Source organism: Phaenicophaeus curvirostris, chromosome 26 (genome assembly GCF_032191515.1).
Source record: "Phaenicophaeus curvirostris isolate KB17595 chromosome 26, BPBGC_Pcur_1.0, whole genome shotgun sequence".
NCBI lineage: Eukaryota > Metazoa > Chordata > Aves > Cuculiformes > Cuculidae > Phaenicophaeus > Phaenicophaeus curvirostris.
This window is the reverse complement of record NC_091417.1, coordinates 1,040,097-1,055,986: the sequence shown is the minus strand read 5'-3', so window position 1 is coordinate 1,055,986 and position 15,890 is coordinate 1,040,097. Positions and strand designations below refer to the sequence as shown.

General features: G+C 49.1%; 1 protein-coding gene across 3 annotated transcripts in view; it reads right to left on the bottom strand.

Annotated features, from left to right (window-relative positions):
* LOC138731202 (acid-sensing ion channel 2) overlaps positions 1–4,814 on the bottom strand; it is a 308,363-nt gene extending 303,549 nt beyond the window's left edge. Inside the window, exon 1 of one of the 3 annotated variants that reach the window (XR_011339139.1) lies at positions 3,756–4,791. Coding sequence is in view for 2 of the 3 variants with exons in the window: in XM_069877011.1 (XP_069733112.1) it covers positions 3,756–4,319 (564 nt within the window). In the remaining variant the exon portion in view is untranslated. Of the gene's footprint in view, positions 1–3,755 lie in introns of all 3 variants that reach the window. The other 2 variants (XM_069877011.1, XM_069877009.1) reach the window with 2 other exon arrangements.
* Positions 4,815–15,890: the final 11,076 nt, after the last annotated feature.

Sequence of the window (15,890 nt, the reverse complement as noted above, 5' to 3'; positions counted from 1 at the left end):
TCACACACCAGAATGCACACCCACCGCCAGCATCCAAATGTGTCTGGCTGGGCTTCACTGCTAGGATTGATTTTCTCAGCAAGGTGAGACTGAGATGGCTCGTTCCTCTTGCCAGTATCCTCAGTACCTTCACCCAGGTCATCCCATCAGCCATTCTGCCTTTGCTCCACAGGCTGAAAGGGTTTTTGCAGACTTTTTGACCCTGTTGCTCCATGCATTTGCTGTCACACATAAAAATCCCCTGCAAGGCTCCCCTGCCATTCCTCAGTTCATCCAATACGGGAACAGCAAAACGCCAAGAGCCACAACAACAGGCTCAGGAAAAGGCTTTGCTCCAGCACACCCACAGAGATACCCAGAAAATCACAGCAGTGTGCACAAGGCTGATGAGCCACAGCTTTACCAAGCTTAGCAGCAGAAGGCTGGGAAGACCTTAATGTCGTGTTTGAGCAGCATGAGCACAGCTCCTCCAGAAAAAAATGCCATCTGCGAGGTCATTTTCAACTGAGACCTCCTAGGAGGAGCAATGCACAAAAAAAAAGGAGGGGATTTCCTCTGCTGCTGCTGTTTTCAGGCTTCCCTCCTTCAAATACTCCAAAGGAATGGGTTTGCTAAGGCATGTTCTGCCAATTTTCTATTCTTCATTGCTTTGCCTACAGCAGAGGTCTGCATTATCTTATCTGCTGCTCAGTGCATTGCAATGCCTGCTCACGAATAAGCACATATTCTGAGACCTTGCTCTTCCCTTTGGCTCTCTCTCTGCAGAAAAGCTTAGGGGACTCACTCCTCTGAACAGACCATAGTACGGGGAACTCTTGTCTGAGGGGCATTAGATGTTATCCTGGGGACAAGAAACAGTGTACAGAAAGCACAGCTCAAGTCCTGTTAATGAAGCAGCCACGGAGAACTGAAACAGGGAATCGGAGGAGGAAGGAGGGTAAAGTCACGTTTTATGAAGTGCCAGGATGCTGCCATTCCAGCTTCTGCTTTCCCATGCAGCACGAGCAGGGTCTGCTTCATTCAGGGGATGCACCACACACCACACATACCCCATGCATCAAAATAAACGGCTGAGCAGCTGACAGCACTGCATTAACTTCTTCAGCAGTACCTTATTGCAGAGTTAACTGCTTTGGTCCAGCCTCCTTCTGCAAAACTCCTGCCTTGTCTGCTCCCAAATGCATGAATTTGGGGATGATAGAAAAAGGCTCAGAGTTCTTGGCCATGATGACTTATCACAAAACTGCTGTGGGATTTACACCCTGACAGGAGAGAAAACAGGCTACAGTGGTGATGCTTCTCGTCTTTTTCCAGCTGGTGACACAGCAGGATGGATGGGCTGCCACACAGCCTGGATGCAGAGCTGCAACAGGTTGGTGGTGATTAAATGCAAAATTCATCCCGGACATGAGGCTGTGATTCAGCCTGGAGGCAGTTCAAAAACCTTTACCGCCTGCTCCCTGTGGAAACACCTATTCAGCTTCCAAAAAGACACTTTTTGCTGCCTTTTATCTCTCAGAGGTAAAGTCTGGAAGGGAAACAGGGTTGTTGTGTCCCTTTTGAGTATTGCTCCCTGGATTTCCATCACCCAAGGGATTACCTGGAGTCAGTGAGACTGAAACGTTGCCTCTGTTAGAAAGGCATAAAGGGAACGTGGGGAAGATTTGTCTTTTGGATCATATAGGAGCTGATTTGCACAATGGACTGAAGTATTTCAGTGCTCTGTTTCTGAATCTCTACAGTACTTTGACGAGGACAAGCACTGACAGTCTGTAGTATCCCATGTCCTTCTAGCCAGTCCTAACTTGTGTTAGCAGAGCAAGGATTTATTTAGCCAACAGGGAATGTTTAACCTTTCTGGAAATTTCTGTATCCCTCATGAAAAACAAGAAAAATCATTGTTTCAGAAGCAGCTACCTCAAAAACCTAAATGGTCAGGGAAGTGACACCCACTGTGTCCCAGGGAGGGGGCCAAGAGCTCCTGTCTGAAAACAAGACTTGCTTTTTAAGTCCTGCAGATGTTTTGAATGGGCTGTTTGGTTTTTGCCTCTGAGGCTTTTACTTTTGGCTAGTGTTTATTGCATTATTGGGAAAGCCACTGGCAAAGTACCCCCGTCTCCCCACACCCTTCCTATGGTTGGGGGAGGTCTGTCCATGCTGTTAGGATCTGTCCTCACTCCCCAGCTCTTCCGTCCCCTGGACTATTGCGTCTGTTTCTCCTTTTCTATCTCATTCTCCAGACTTAGTCACATGTGGCTTTTGCTTAGCAAGCTCTTCTCCTAGTTACTTTCTTGATACCTTCCTAAAACTCACGTGGCCCAACCTCTACTCAGATCCACCCTAGGAGCAGAAGGAAGGGAGCTGTTAGCCTGGATATGAGGTTTGAAATGGGCAAGGCATCAAGGTTATGCACAAGCAATAACTGAGACATAAAATTATATGTTCCTGCTCAGACATTCAAAGAGATCACGGTCCAGGCAGTGACTTTGTAGCACAGGTCAGTTGGACCCATTTGCTGGGAGATCCACAAGCAGCAGAGACACAAAATATTCCCTCCTTCTAAAAACGGAGAAAAATCCTGCTGACAAACCAGACCATCACAAAACCTGTTACAGCACCTGCCTGTCTGCAGGACAGTGAGTAGCGAGCAGAACAAGCAGCGTCGATCCCAAAGAAACAACCGTCTGACAGCTGTAGCATTACTGACTCGAGGATTAACAACCCCTCAACCAGCTGAATCAGTGGGAAGGGACTGGTCAGCACGGCCTGAGAGCAAAGGACAACTTAGCCCCATCCCCAGCCCTCACGCTCACGTCTCTGCCAGGACAGCACTCAAACCAGCAGCCTGGGGGAAGCAGACCCTCTGCAACCCTTTGCCCAGCCCAGCACGCTCCAGCAGCACTTGGAGGACATCACTTCTTCCAGACAACCTACTTATAATTTTTATTTTAAACTGATACTTCTTTGCCAGCCAAACTCCTCAAACCAGCCTGCGCTGCCATCAGGGTGTCATCCAGAAGCTGTAAACTGAGCAGCATCTGCTTCCTTCAGGATCCTCAGGCCATCCAGCTCGCTCCACCTCCCTGCCAGCAAACTGAGCTCAGAGCTGAGCCTGATTTCTTTTCCTCTTCTTCCTCTTTCCCCCCTCTTCACTATAACATAGCACCAGGAAGGGACCCAGCTGCTGCCCACACTGCACAGCAAACTAGGATTTATAAGCCATGACCACCAGGAACAAGCAGAAAAATTTCCCTGTCCATGATTTCAGCAAGGCTACAAACACCCAGGGAAATACAGCTGCCATATGGACATCACTCAGACCACCCCTAAATGCTTGTCGTTCTTCTTGGCTTCTTCCTGGCCCTCTCTGCTTTCTTATCTAGCAAACATTCACTGGCCACAGCAAGAGAGCCCCAGGCCCCCTCTGATGCTCAGCAAGACCCATCTGATGCCCCAGTGTGACATCAAACAACCACCTGAGAGCTGTGGGCCTTTTGCAGGATGAGGGCTGGACCTTCTGCAAGCCTGTTGCAGGACTGGCCCCATGTATCCCCCCACTAGGAGTCGAGGAAACAAAGTTCGGCTCAACAGGCTGCCTCCTCCTCCTCCTCTGCCGTACCAGAGCCTGGCAGGCGCCACTCACTCAGAGCGCTGTGCACGCACAAGGAGTCCAGTGACCTCCAACACTGTCCTGCAACACCACTACCATCCACATACACAGAGGAGAGAAAAGCAGAGTGTCTGCTGATACTCACAGTTTTGAAGTCCTCATGGTTGCACTCCTGCCCTTTGAATTTGCAGTACAGCATCATATCCTTCAGGTCGTGGCCAACCCGCGCCAGGAACTCCTGCATGTTGAAAACTTTTGGTTTGTACTGCTTGAAGTTGGCCTTTTCTTGGAGAACGGCTAAGACTGCCGGGTCAGCCAGGTGAGGGTTGGGGATCTGCAGGTTGACATCAAGGAGAGCCAGGAGCTCCCCAGCGTGGTACAGGTCATTGGTGGTGAGCCGGGAAAAGCGAAACTCGTTGAGGTTGCAGATGGTGACAGCAGGGAAGACCAAGCTGTTTGCTACGACCTCGTCCACTTTGGTCACATGCTGGTAAGAGAAATAGAAAGCCACTCGATCTGAACTCTCGACCAGGAGGAGACCCAGTGAGCCCACAAAGGCCAAGGTCCAGAGCAGGCGGCGGATGGTCACTGGCCCATAGACAAAGACGTGACGGATCCCATGGAGCGTGGAGGTGTTGGCAAAAATCTGGATGCTGGAAGGCTGCAGGCTGCCCATGCTGCCCTCGCTGGTGCTGTCCTTCAGATCCATCGGGGACAGTTAGTTAAATCCTGGCACTGCTTTTTGGGTCAGTCTGTAGATGGAACCGGGATCCAGATTTCTTCCCTCCCCTCTTTGAAAGTAATTTAAACCTGTGGTGGGAAAGAGAAAGAGAGTCTCAGGCCAGCTGCTGCGAGTTTATCCCACGAGCTCAGCGGTAGCTTTGCAGGGGTAAATATTTATATCAAATCCATTCAAACTCTCGCTCTTGATTTCCTCGGCGCGATAAGAAGGGCTGGTTTTATTTAGGGAGACACCAAGGTGATGTGGAAGAGATGTGGGTGGGCAGCGAAAGCTTAGCCAATGGAAATGAAGTCCTCCCCCTACACACACACACATGCACACACACACACGCTGAAGGGAAAGAAGATTAAGGGAGAGAGAGCTTAAAACAAGTGGAGGCAGCTCACAGCCTGTTAACTAGTGCGTAAAAGCCCAAGGATGCCGCTTCCCAGCGCCGATGTCTTGCAGAGCAGTGGGGCTTTCAGACCGATCGGGTGATGCTTCCCGTGCTCCAGGGATACGAGCTGCTGGATTCAGGCATCTCTTCTTCTCCTTACCCCTCCATTTTGGACAGGGCACCAAGAAATATCCCCCAAAAAAGCCACCCTGTACTGCTGGGTGTATATCCAAGGGCTTCTCCTGGGGAAAGGTGGGCAGCTAAATCAGCAGGAGAAGTATGAGAGAAAAAAGGAGGAGGGAGAGGCTAAAAAAAAAGCCAGAAAGGGGGGAAAAATATTGCTGCTCAGTTCCATGCATGCACATACAGGCAGATCAAGCAGGCGAGAAAGCGATAGCATGAAGCCTCTCCTCTGACATGCAGCAGCTCAGAGAAAAAAATCAGACAGGGCAGGACTCAGTCAGGAGAGGCGGCAGGAGGAGAGTGGCTGCAGCATCTCTCATCTCTTCTCTCTCTGTCTCAGAGCTTCCTTCCCTTCACTTCAAGACTCTAAACAGGGCGAAGCACTGAGAGCCGTGAGTCACGCATCGATCCGCAGCCGAGGGGAGGGCAGGGAGAGGGGGCAATGGTCCAACCAGAGACCCCCGACTCCTGCCTGGGGGTGAGGCTGGGAGCTGCCGTGCCTTGGTGGGGCCGCGGCAGTTGTGCCAAGCAGCTCCTGGAGCCCCTGGGCTCAGCCCATGGAGGACTTGGAAGACTTTCAGCCAGCAGGGTCTCCAGATGTTTGTTTGCTGCTAAAAGGCAGCTGTGATGGATGTGTTTGGGGAAGATGCTCCCAGATATCCTTTCAGCCAGGAGGTTTGGAAGGAGGAGGGCGGGGGGAGGCAAACTGGGGAAGGTTTCCTACCCAAGAGATACTGCAAAATCCTGTAATGATGCCTCCAAATATGAGAGCATCCTTCGTGCATGCTGCATGAGATGGGAATGAGCAAGGTTCAGCCCAGAGATGAAAGGCGGTGGGGTCTCAGAAGGGTCTGGAGTAACTCCCTCCCACATTTTCTCAGAGCACAGCAGTTCTTTTGCCTGCTTTTGTACAGATCCAGAATTAAAACCAGTTTCTGTCTCTGTACAGCACCCAACACTACAGTAGGTGAGGATCCCAGAGGCCATGGTTGCATCCAGGAGGCAACTTTCCCAGCTCTCATGATGTGGGAGCAGGGGGCCAAATCGCAGACGGAGCTTGTCACAGTCTACAGGGCGATGCCTAGTGACTTTCAGCCACCCATTAAGGACAAACCCAAAGTTTAACTGTGACAAAATGAGCTCGATTTTTTTAATTTATAACCCAGAGTGCTATTATCATAAGAGCAGACCCTGGAAGAGCTTTTGTACTTTGCACCATTTGGCCCCTCCAGATGCTTCACCACCACTGACAGACCCCTGGGTCCCTCGTGCCTTGGTCATGAGCCACCCTGTCCTCTTCCACATGATTTTCACCCAGATTAAGATCATATCAGCTTTTGCTACCTCCAAAGCCACATTTGGCCCTGGGAGCCAAAGACAAGCCTAGATGTGGCATTGACTGTCCTATGGGAGCATCCCTTAGGCTGAGCTGCTCATCCCAGCACTGCTCTATAGCAGGATAGCACTACTCTCTCCATTTTACACCTGGGAAACTGAGGCAAAGAAAGAACAAAGGACTCATGAGCAGTCACCCAGAAAGCTGGCAATATAGCCATGAGTTGAATTTCCCAGTAGGTCTTTTCAGCATAACAGGTTGCTGCCCTAAAGCTGAATGCTCCTTCCATTGTCAGAAGGCTCCTTATGGGCAGCTGGAGTGCAGAGGGAGCAGGAGTCAGCACCAGAGGCTGGTTTCCTCTTAGTATGAATCCACATCAGCCCTGAAATGCAAAGTATGGTCCCTCCTCCTGTGTGTCTGCTCATGACTGAAAGCCAGGCTTTCAATGCAAGACCGTCTGTGGCCAAACAGAGCTGTGCCCCTTCTTTATTAAGCAAGAATTCAACCAGGTGAGACCTTACAAACCTCCTGCCTCTTGTCATGCCCTTTCCAGGAGGGGTGGAGAAGACAGCATTAAGCCGACCCAAATAACAAATGAACCAGAATTAAAGCAGCTGAGGGCAGTGGCCACATCCCCCCTGTCCCTGGGCTCCAGACCTTGCCACTCATCTAGCCTTGTTCTCACCGTCTCCCCATGGCTGGGGACAAGATCGTTCTCCTGCTCAATGCTTCCTGGCAGGAATGAGCTTCCTGGCAGGAATGAGCTCCCTGTCCCACCCATGACCAACCCATCTGCAAATCTCTCTCCTCTCCCCACCGTCTGCGTTATTTGGCCTGGTGTGTTAATGCTTTCATTTGTTCACCATGCGTGCCGCCTTTACAATCCTGTTTTCTGTAATTCACACCATACACCATCTGCTGCCTTTTATTATTTAACTGTGTAGAGAGCTTTGGCTGCAGGCTGGAGGAAGAAGCACTGTGCCCAGCAGTGCTGCCTGGCACCAGCACCGGCTCGCCAGGCTCTGCCCCACTGGCTACGCGCCTGGGGACAAACCAGGGAGACAAATGCTCTCTGCTGAGTTCTTGTGGCTTGGGATGTGCCCAAGAGCTGGCATTGACCACAGAATGCTGTTCCAGTGGGAGGTGTCCCTGCCCATGGCAGGGGGTTGCAACTGGATGGGCTTTAAGGTCCCTTCCAACCCAAACCGGTCTATGATTCTGTCCTAAGAGCCAACGGTTGCATCTCTGGTTGTGCCTGGGGATGTGCTATGGGGTGACACCAGCAAGGATGGAGTAGAGAGGTTGTGAAGGATGGTAAGGTGTGGTGACACCTCTCACCGCTCATGTAAACAGCTTCTCGGCAAGTGGGTGTCCATGACAAGGACAAAGCAACCTGGCCAGACCCGTAAAAGCCCCCCAGAACAGCAGATCCCAGCTAAGGAGACCTGAACTCTGCTTCCTTGGGGACAGCCAGGGAATGGCAGTTCATCCCAGGAGGAACAAGTGGCTGCTTTCGGAGCTCAGAGCCCAACCTCAGCCCCTCCATATCCCTCACAGACCTTGCTGCTTCAGATCTCCTCCAGAAAGAAGGACAAAGGAGCCAGGTAGGGCCAGAAGATTACCCCTCAGGAAAATTCCATTCTTGCCCCCTTACAGGGATGGGATGATGAAGAGGGGGCAGCAGGGATGCTGTGGCTGAGGGACGCGAGGAAGAGCTGGATCTCTCCATCGTTTGCACAGCCTGTGCCTGCCCTCTTGTGTCTCAAACCTGTGCTGCACGCAGCCCAGCCCTGAAATACTTTCGAGGAGAGAGTAGTGATGGGAAAGGGTCCCCCCACCCCTCCAGGGAAGTGTGAACCCCTCTGCTTCTACAGCCCCACCTGAGCCCTCCCAGAAATATATCCCAGGCGAAGGGAGTGTGTTGTCTGCCAGTTGTTAGGTTTATATAATCATAGAATTGTTTGGATTGGAAGGGACCCATAAGGTCATCTAGTCCACCCCTGGCAGTGAGCAGGGACGTTTCCCTCTGGGCTTGATGAGGAAAAGAACAAGGAAGACAAGAAAAAGCAATGATGTTGCAGTTGAGGAGAGTGGTTCATCTTCCCTAGCCCAGCTGTAGATCCTTTGTGTAGTTGCACTGAGCACCAGGTGTTGCTGTTTGAGTGAAGTAGGATCAGATTCTGACTCTTAACTCAGTTGTTGTAAGGAACTTCATTTTTCTGAAAGCTAACTGCAGGGGTTTGAGACAGTGCTCTCCTCTAAAGTGATAACACAGGACATTGGTCTGCAAAAAGGCCAAAGTTTACACTTAACCAAGGCCATCCTCGAGCTGGTGGAAGGGCTGTGCACCCGCGAGGAGGGGCGAATAGGGCAGGTGACCCCAAACTGGCCAACAGAGGATCCCATCCCACACAAATCACACTGAGTATAAAATTGAGGGTCTCTCTTATTCAATGGTTGATGTCCAGGGAGGACCTTGTCTGCCTGTTTGCCCTTAATCCTGGTTTTGTGCATTCCTGAATCCAGTTCCTGAGCCCAGCTCCCTCCTAACCTCAGATCCTTTCTCTTGTGTCCGCTCTAAAGTAGTTGTGTTGACATATAATATTCAAGGTAGGGGCACGATTCTCGTTATTTTCTTCTTATTCGTATCATTTCATTAAAGCTGTAGTTTTAGTTTCCAACCCACGAGTCATTTTCTTCTCATTTCCCTCTCCCCTTTCCTTGTGGATGGGCTGGCAGGAAGGGATCTGGGGGTCCAACTATGCGGTTTTAGCTGGCAAAATTTAGCCAAGTGGGGCTAAGCCGTGACAACCAGGTAGATATCCTCATCAGTTTTCTACTGTGCTTCCATTCTTGCAGGACACTGATTTGCTGCACCTCCGTGGGCTTTGCAAAAGAGAACTGCAGGCATTGGAAGGAGAAGCCAGGCAGCACTTGGACTGTGACAATGACACTTGGAAGTAGAAGGACTTGGCTCAAGATAATCACGATCCTACAAGTCTCCTTCCATTTCTCATCCTTTCCTCAACCTTTTTGGACCTTCTTCTCACCCAACTGTTTATTGCAAGTATCTTCAAGCTGTTGAGGACCCAGAGCTCCAATAAGCAGAGAGAGCTCGGTGACTTAAATGAGTCTGCCTTTCCAAATGGGAACATAACGCTGAATGCTGATGTTTCCCCTGAAATTAAAAACCATCCCTTCCAAAGTAGCTTTGGCTCTGTTAAATGGCTTTTTAATATATATAGAAAATTGAAATTTTGATTGGATTTCTATGTATTTAATATTATGCTTGGATTTATAATGGGGTATAAAATGAAAGCAATAAAAGCAATTAAATAGGGAAAAAAGTCTTCTCGAAAGAAAATGAAAAATATTCAAATGGCTGCATATTGGGAGGGAAACTGTTGGAAGACAATGAAATGCTCAATTTTTATACCCCTGCCCCCCAAAGTAAGGTGCTAATAAAAGCGTCATATTGACAGAGTGTTGATTCAGCATTTTCCTGTGGAAAAACTATTTGAGAGGGAAGATCTCTCCATCTGCTGTGCCTGGCATCCCCCAGCGGCAGAGAGGATGCCCTGGGATGCCTTCCTCCTTCTCCTCCCCCATCTGCAGGAACATTATAGCACATTAATAGCTCAGTGGTGGCAGAGCTGAGCCTCCAGCCTCCAAATCCAGCTGGTGATGTGGAGAGAGGCTTCCCTGGGGCAAAGAGATCACTCTCAGCCCAACCCGGCCCAGCGGCTGCAGACTGAGTTACATCTACAGATTCTATTACAGAAAGGGAATATTGGATTTGCAGTATGGTTTTCAGCAATCAGAGGCTGTCCTGCTCACTCTGGCATTCCCGGCTTCTCTGCAATAGCTTAGATTTATCAGCCCTCTCCCCAGGGCCGTGTTTATCAGCTGGGATTCGAAGATGTTCGCATTAGCAGTGACTCGTGTGGCACCTGCTCGGCATGCAGAGCGAGCTGGTGGGATTGCAGGGGCCACCGGCTCCAACCTCATGTGCCATCGCCTCGCTGCGTGACCCTGGGCAAGCCACAATGGTTTTTTATTCCTAAATGTTAAAGTAGTGGTGCTTCTATCCTATGCCTTGGACTTAGAGATTTGGCGATGAAAAATGCAATAGAACAACATTTTCCTTTGGTGCCTTCCCATTGAAATAGCCCTTGAAATCCTACTTGTTCTCCATTCATCTTTACACGATTTTATTTTGAGTTATATGCGTTAGTTGTGCTTGATACTCTTGTTCCTCAGAACGACTATGAAAGTGCTTTGACTTTCTGATGAATAATTCAAGTCTAGGACCCATTCCAGGCCCTTGTTTCTGGATTAGACCAGGCGTTTGTTCTTGTCAGCACATGAAACAGGCCAGGAAAATGCATCAGATTGTATTGTTTTTCATTCTTTTGCCCCAAAATGTATTCATCCGTTATTCTTCCTCTTTAACTTCTCCTTCAGGGCCAATGCAGCTCCTGGCAGAAATTCCCCAAAGAAGGCAGTTTTCATGGGATTACAATTCTCAGAATAATTAAGAGGAAGGATCCTACAAATTAAGAAGTCATCCTTTCGTTGCTATGGCAACCCTGATTGTCCTCCCTCAAGTGGCTGAACTGAGAAAACAAGAAAACACAATCCAGGCTGAACAACCTCCAGGGATGGGGCAGCCACAACTTCCCTGGGCAGCCTGGGTCAGTGCCTCTCTACCTTCAGCATCAAGAATTTCTTCCTAAAGTCTAATGTAGATCTTTCCCCTGTCAATTTAAAGCCATATAAATTTTCACATTTCAGAGTTTTAGCTGGGGACCTCTCTATTTTCTTATATGAGAAAATCAGCTTCCATCTGAAACCAGAATTGAAGGAGTACCACATGGCAAACAAAAATATAAACCTACTTAATCTGTAGGTGAGTAACAGTCACATTGCTCCCTCTATGTAATTCTGGGGGAAATGCCAACACGCTGGGAGGAAAAACAGCTCCTGCAACTTAGCCTATAGCCCTTGCAGCTGTTAGATCTGAAGGTCCTTGGTTAAAGTCACAGCAAGATTCACTCAAACGCTGAAACACTTCTCAGAAAAGGAAAAGACTGCCCAGGCCTAATGAACCTCTCTATTTGCACCTTCTTTTCCCTTTCTGCAACTGATCCAGCAATGAGGGTCTGGGAGCAGAACAAGTCAGTATTGGACCGGGAACAGAGACCTCCTGCACCACTATGCCAGGTGTTGTGTCCTGTAGCAATTCACATGAAAAATGAGACAGACAGTAGAAATATAGAGATCTTTTAAGATTAAATAGGTAGAGCACCAAACATCAAAGGAGAAGGGTCTGACTCAGTGCAGCCCTCACCAGCCTTCTTAAGAGATGTCCACACCCTTGGTTGTTTGGTGTGCGGTTCACCCGCAAGCTCCCCAAGAGGTGATGATATTCCCTTTTCCTCACCCTCGGTCACAGCCTGCCTAGGTTGTGCAGATAGGGATTGAGTCAACTCCAGAAGCTAGAAAACACGCCTCCTTGGAGAGCAGCCAGCATGATTCATTCCTTCCATTCTGGAGTCCTCAGCACAGGAGGGCCATGGATCTGTTGGAGTGAGTCCAGAGGAGGCCATGGAGATGATGTGAGGGCCCAAGCATCTCCCAGATGAGGACAGGCTGAGATGGAACTGGATGGGCTTTGAGGTCCCTTCCAACCTAAACCACTCTATGATTCTATGATCACTTTGCAAATTCCCTTTTAAAGACCATGAATCCAGCAGCAAATGTTCGCATCAACATGGCTGTAGGAATCATTCCCACTTTGAGGACTGTTTGCAATAGTTGAGAAGAATAAACAGCTCTGTGCAGTGGCTAATTAATTAAGTACCAAATATTCCACAAGCTCCAATTGCAATAGCAGAATAGAATCCAAAGGAAAAACATGAAGTTCCAGTGTGCTACACTAGATGGTGGTACCCGCAAAGAAAAAAATTGCGTAGTGGCTGTCTCTGGGATGCTCAGGACTGGTCAACAAATCTGTGCATGTCCAGGAAAAGTCTAAAATTCAGGGAGAGGTATCCAAGAGAGGCATATTCCCTGACTGTGCAAGGTGGCAGGTTTTGGCCCTTTCTGGTCCTGTGCTGCTATAGACCAATTTGCCATCATGATTCAGAAAGCAAACAACACTGTGCACGAAAGCAGAAGACAAAAGAAACCTTCTAAGAAAAAATCTTATCCCCACAAAGTAAAGAACAACCAAGAAATAATTGCACCTAGCTGAAATAATAGAGTCACAGAATGGTTGGAGTTGGAAGGGACCTCAAAGCCCATCCAGTCCCACCCCTGCCATGGGCAGGGACACCTCCCACTGGATCAGGGGCTCCCAGCCCCATCCAACCTGGCCTTGAACCCCTCCAGGGATGGGGCAGCCACCCCTGCTCTGGGCAACCTGGGCCAGGGCCTCCCCACCCTCACAGCAGAACATTTCTTCCTAAGATGTCATCTCAATCTCCCCTCTTCCAGCTCAAACCCATTCCTTCTCATCCTATCCCTGCACTCCCTGATCCTGATCCTCTCCCCAGCTTTCCTGGAGCCCCCTTCAGTACTGGAAGCTGCCCTAAATTCTCCCAGGAACCTTCTCTTCTCCAGGCTGAACAACCTCAAATCTCTCAGCCACTCCTCATAGAAGAGGTGCTCCAGCCCTCAGATTGTCTCTGTGGCCTCCTCGTGTTGCCTGAGCAGAACCATGTTCTTCCTGCCCTGAGGATTCCAGAACCGAATTCAGGACTCTGGGTGAGGTCCAGTGAGAGCAGAATAGGGGGGCAGAATCACCTCCCTCAACCTGCTGGTCACACTTGGTCTTTCAGATGTGGTTGATCCAGTTCTGTTTCTTCACCCAGAGAATGAAAGCCTTGTTATCTGTATTGTTTGATGGCTATGGTTTGGCATTAATTTTTCTCCCTTGACTTTAATTCCTGCAAGAAGCATTCTTTACAGCCTCATTGCCAGGAACACAGTTGCTTGCATGGCTGTAAAAAGCCATATAACTTTTATAGACCTGAAGAAAAGGATGTGTGCCAGAAACTTTTCCATTTTCTAACTATATCTATTGGTCCAATGAAAGATATTACCCCTCTGAACACACTCCACCTGTGTCACAACCACACTGTTCCATAGCATCAGGCACGAGTGCTGCACCAGCAACTGCTCTGCAGAGCTGCAATTCTCAGCAGCACAAAGGCAATCTTACACAGCTCCTGCCTGGAAGCTAATATAAATTTGCACCCTCTTCAATGCTTCTTAGCCTGACAAGTAATATAAAGCTATCTCATTGTCAACAGGAATCAGGGCTAGATATTAAGCAAACTCCCGACCATGAAATCAGCACTGGGATTAGGGATTTGTGGAGCCACAGGAAATGAAACTCAGCTGCTCGCAAGCAGACAGATCGGGGAGACAGGGTGGTCTGAGCTGTCACCAAGATCCAGCTTGCCCCACCATCGGATCAGCTACCCCTTTTCTTCTCTGCAGCATCCTTTGGCAAAGCCCTCAAGTGGTTTCTCTCCAGATTTCCCTTTTTCCCTGCTTCAGCTGGAGGTGAATACTCAAAAGTCCAAAATAAGAACGAGCACAAAAGTGCAGAAATTTGAGGACTATCAAGTGCTATCTTCTCTCATCATTATTATTTAATATTTTCAACTTCTGCTGTATAACTTTCCAGATTGAAAGCAATTTTGAACCAAACTGGAAATTATTATTTTGACCCTATCAAAGCAAATAGCAGATCATCTCAGAATTTGGTTTTCCCCAGCTTTACTATAAATATGACCTTTTCCCACAAGTAGCTGTAAATCCACAGAGATGGCATTTGGGGAAAACACTTTCAGTAACAAATTCCCAGCCAGTTACTGCTCCAGATTTGGAAGTAACATCACGCCCCATCTCCAACTGCCCATTCAGCCCTACTGTAAGAAATCACACAGCTCAAGTCTACCCCATTTCCTCCATTAATCCAACAGCTTTTAAAACCTGTTATAGTCCAGCATGGCTTGCTGTAGCATTGCATTTAACACCAGGTGATCACACTTAGACTCAGACCTCAATAAAGAAAAGTATTGGCCTGGCCAAGACACGAATCCCTTCTTTAATTTCTCTGCATAGCAATCTCTGGGTTTTTTTCCTCCTTTTTCAATAGTGAGGCTGCAGTTTTAACAGCAAAGGGTGCAGGGATTTATTACAAGCAGAACAAAACCTGAGCAGCAAAGAGAAGATTAACAGCAGCCCACTTGCTGAGTCCTACTATTGGGGACCTTATAATTCACTAGCTTCTCTCAACTTTATTTCTTTAGTGGGATACAGTGAAGCAGCTTGACGGAAACCAGCCCTAGAGCAAGCATAATAGATGGGTTTGCTGCAAGGAAGCATTGCAGGAACTGGGCGGGGGGTAGGGGAAGGTGCCAAAGCTTCCTCACAGCACCCATGGCACCTTGCTGGCCAGGTGCAATGGCCAGACACAGGACAGCAAAGCCCGTAGGTTCATTTTCAGGTGCTCCTTGATGTTTCCCCTTGAAGATCAGGCACGCTGCAGAACAAATCATGCATCCTCCCTGCAGATTCTGCAGAAGGCATCCTTGGCATGGGTTTTGGCAAGAGCCGCAGAGGTCCTTTGGCCATTGGACTGCTCCACCGTGGGTTTTGAGAACTGGAATTGTGACCTGGGAGTGGAGTGGACTGGTGGGGCTGCCCCCAGCTTGGGAAGGTTTCCAAGCTGCAAGGATGTTTGCTGAACGCAGACTCTTGGGATTTCCCCAGAGTGTAACCAGCCTAAAATGACTCAAGCAGCCGGGCTGTTCCCAGCTTCAGCTTTATCTTTAGCTTTATCTTTTATTCAGCAGGCTAAACACTCTTGCCGGCGGCACATCTCGCATTGCAGCTTTTGCTTGGCCCCTCTGTGCCTCATCAGCCCTTATGATAAAAAAAAGAGCAAGAAAACCAGCCTTTCCTCCAGTCTCCGGGCAATTTGCTATTCTGATTCAGCAGTTTGTTTGGGTTTAATTGCAATTATGTTCTTGTGTGTTTAATTAACCTGGTGTTTTTCTTGTTGCTGCCAGGCTAACAGCAGCACTGCGATGCCGCAGAAGCAAATGTCTTCCTGGGGAGAAGATCTGGCAGGTGGGAAAGCAGGGCAGCTGGGCTGTGCCAGCCACATGGAGATGCCAGTGGATGAGTTTCTGCACAGTCTCACCATGCTCTTTTCCCACAGCAACTCCAGCCACCCTTGTTTTCCAGCTGTCCGATGCTGTATCTCCACAGCCATGCAAGAGCTGTACCTCCCTCCTGCGATTCTCTAGAGCAGCAGAGGGACCAATGCAGGCAGAACTCATGGATAAGGTAGAGAAACAAAGGGCAAATGTTTGGAAGGGACCTTAAAGCCCATCCAGTCCCTCCCCCTGCCATGAGCAGGGACACCTCCCACTGGATCCGGTTGCTCCAAGCCCCATCCAACCTGGCCTTGAACCCCTCCAGGGATGGGGCAGCCACCACTGCTCTGGGCAACCTGGGCCAGGGCCTCCCAGCCTCACAGGAGAACATTTCTCCTTAGCATCTCATCTCAATCTCCCCTCTTTCAGCTTAAAAGTCATTCCCTCTCATCCTATCCTGGCCCTCC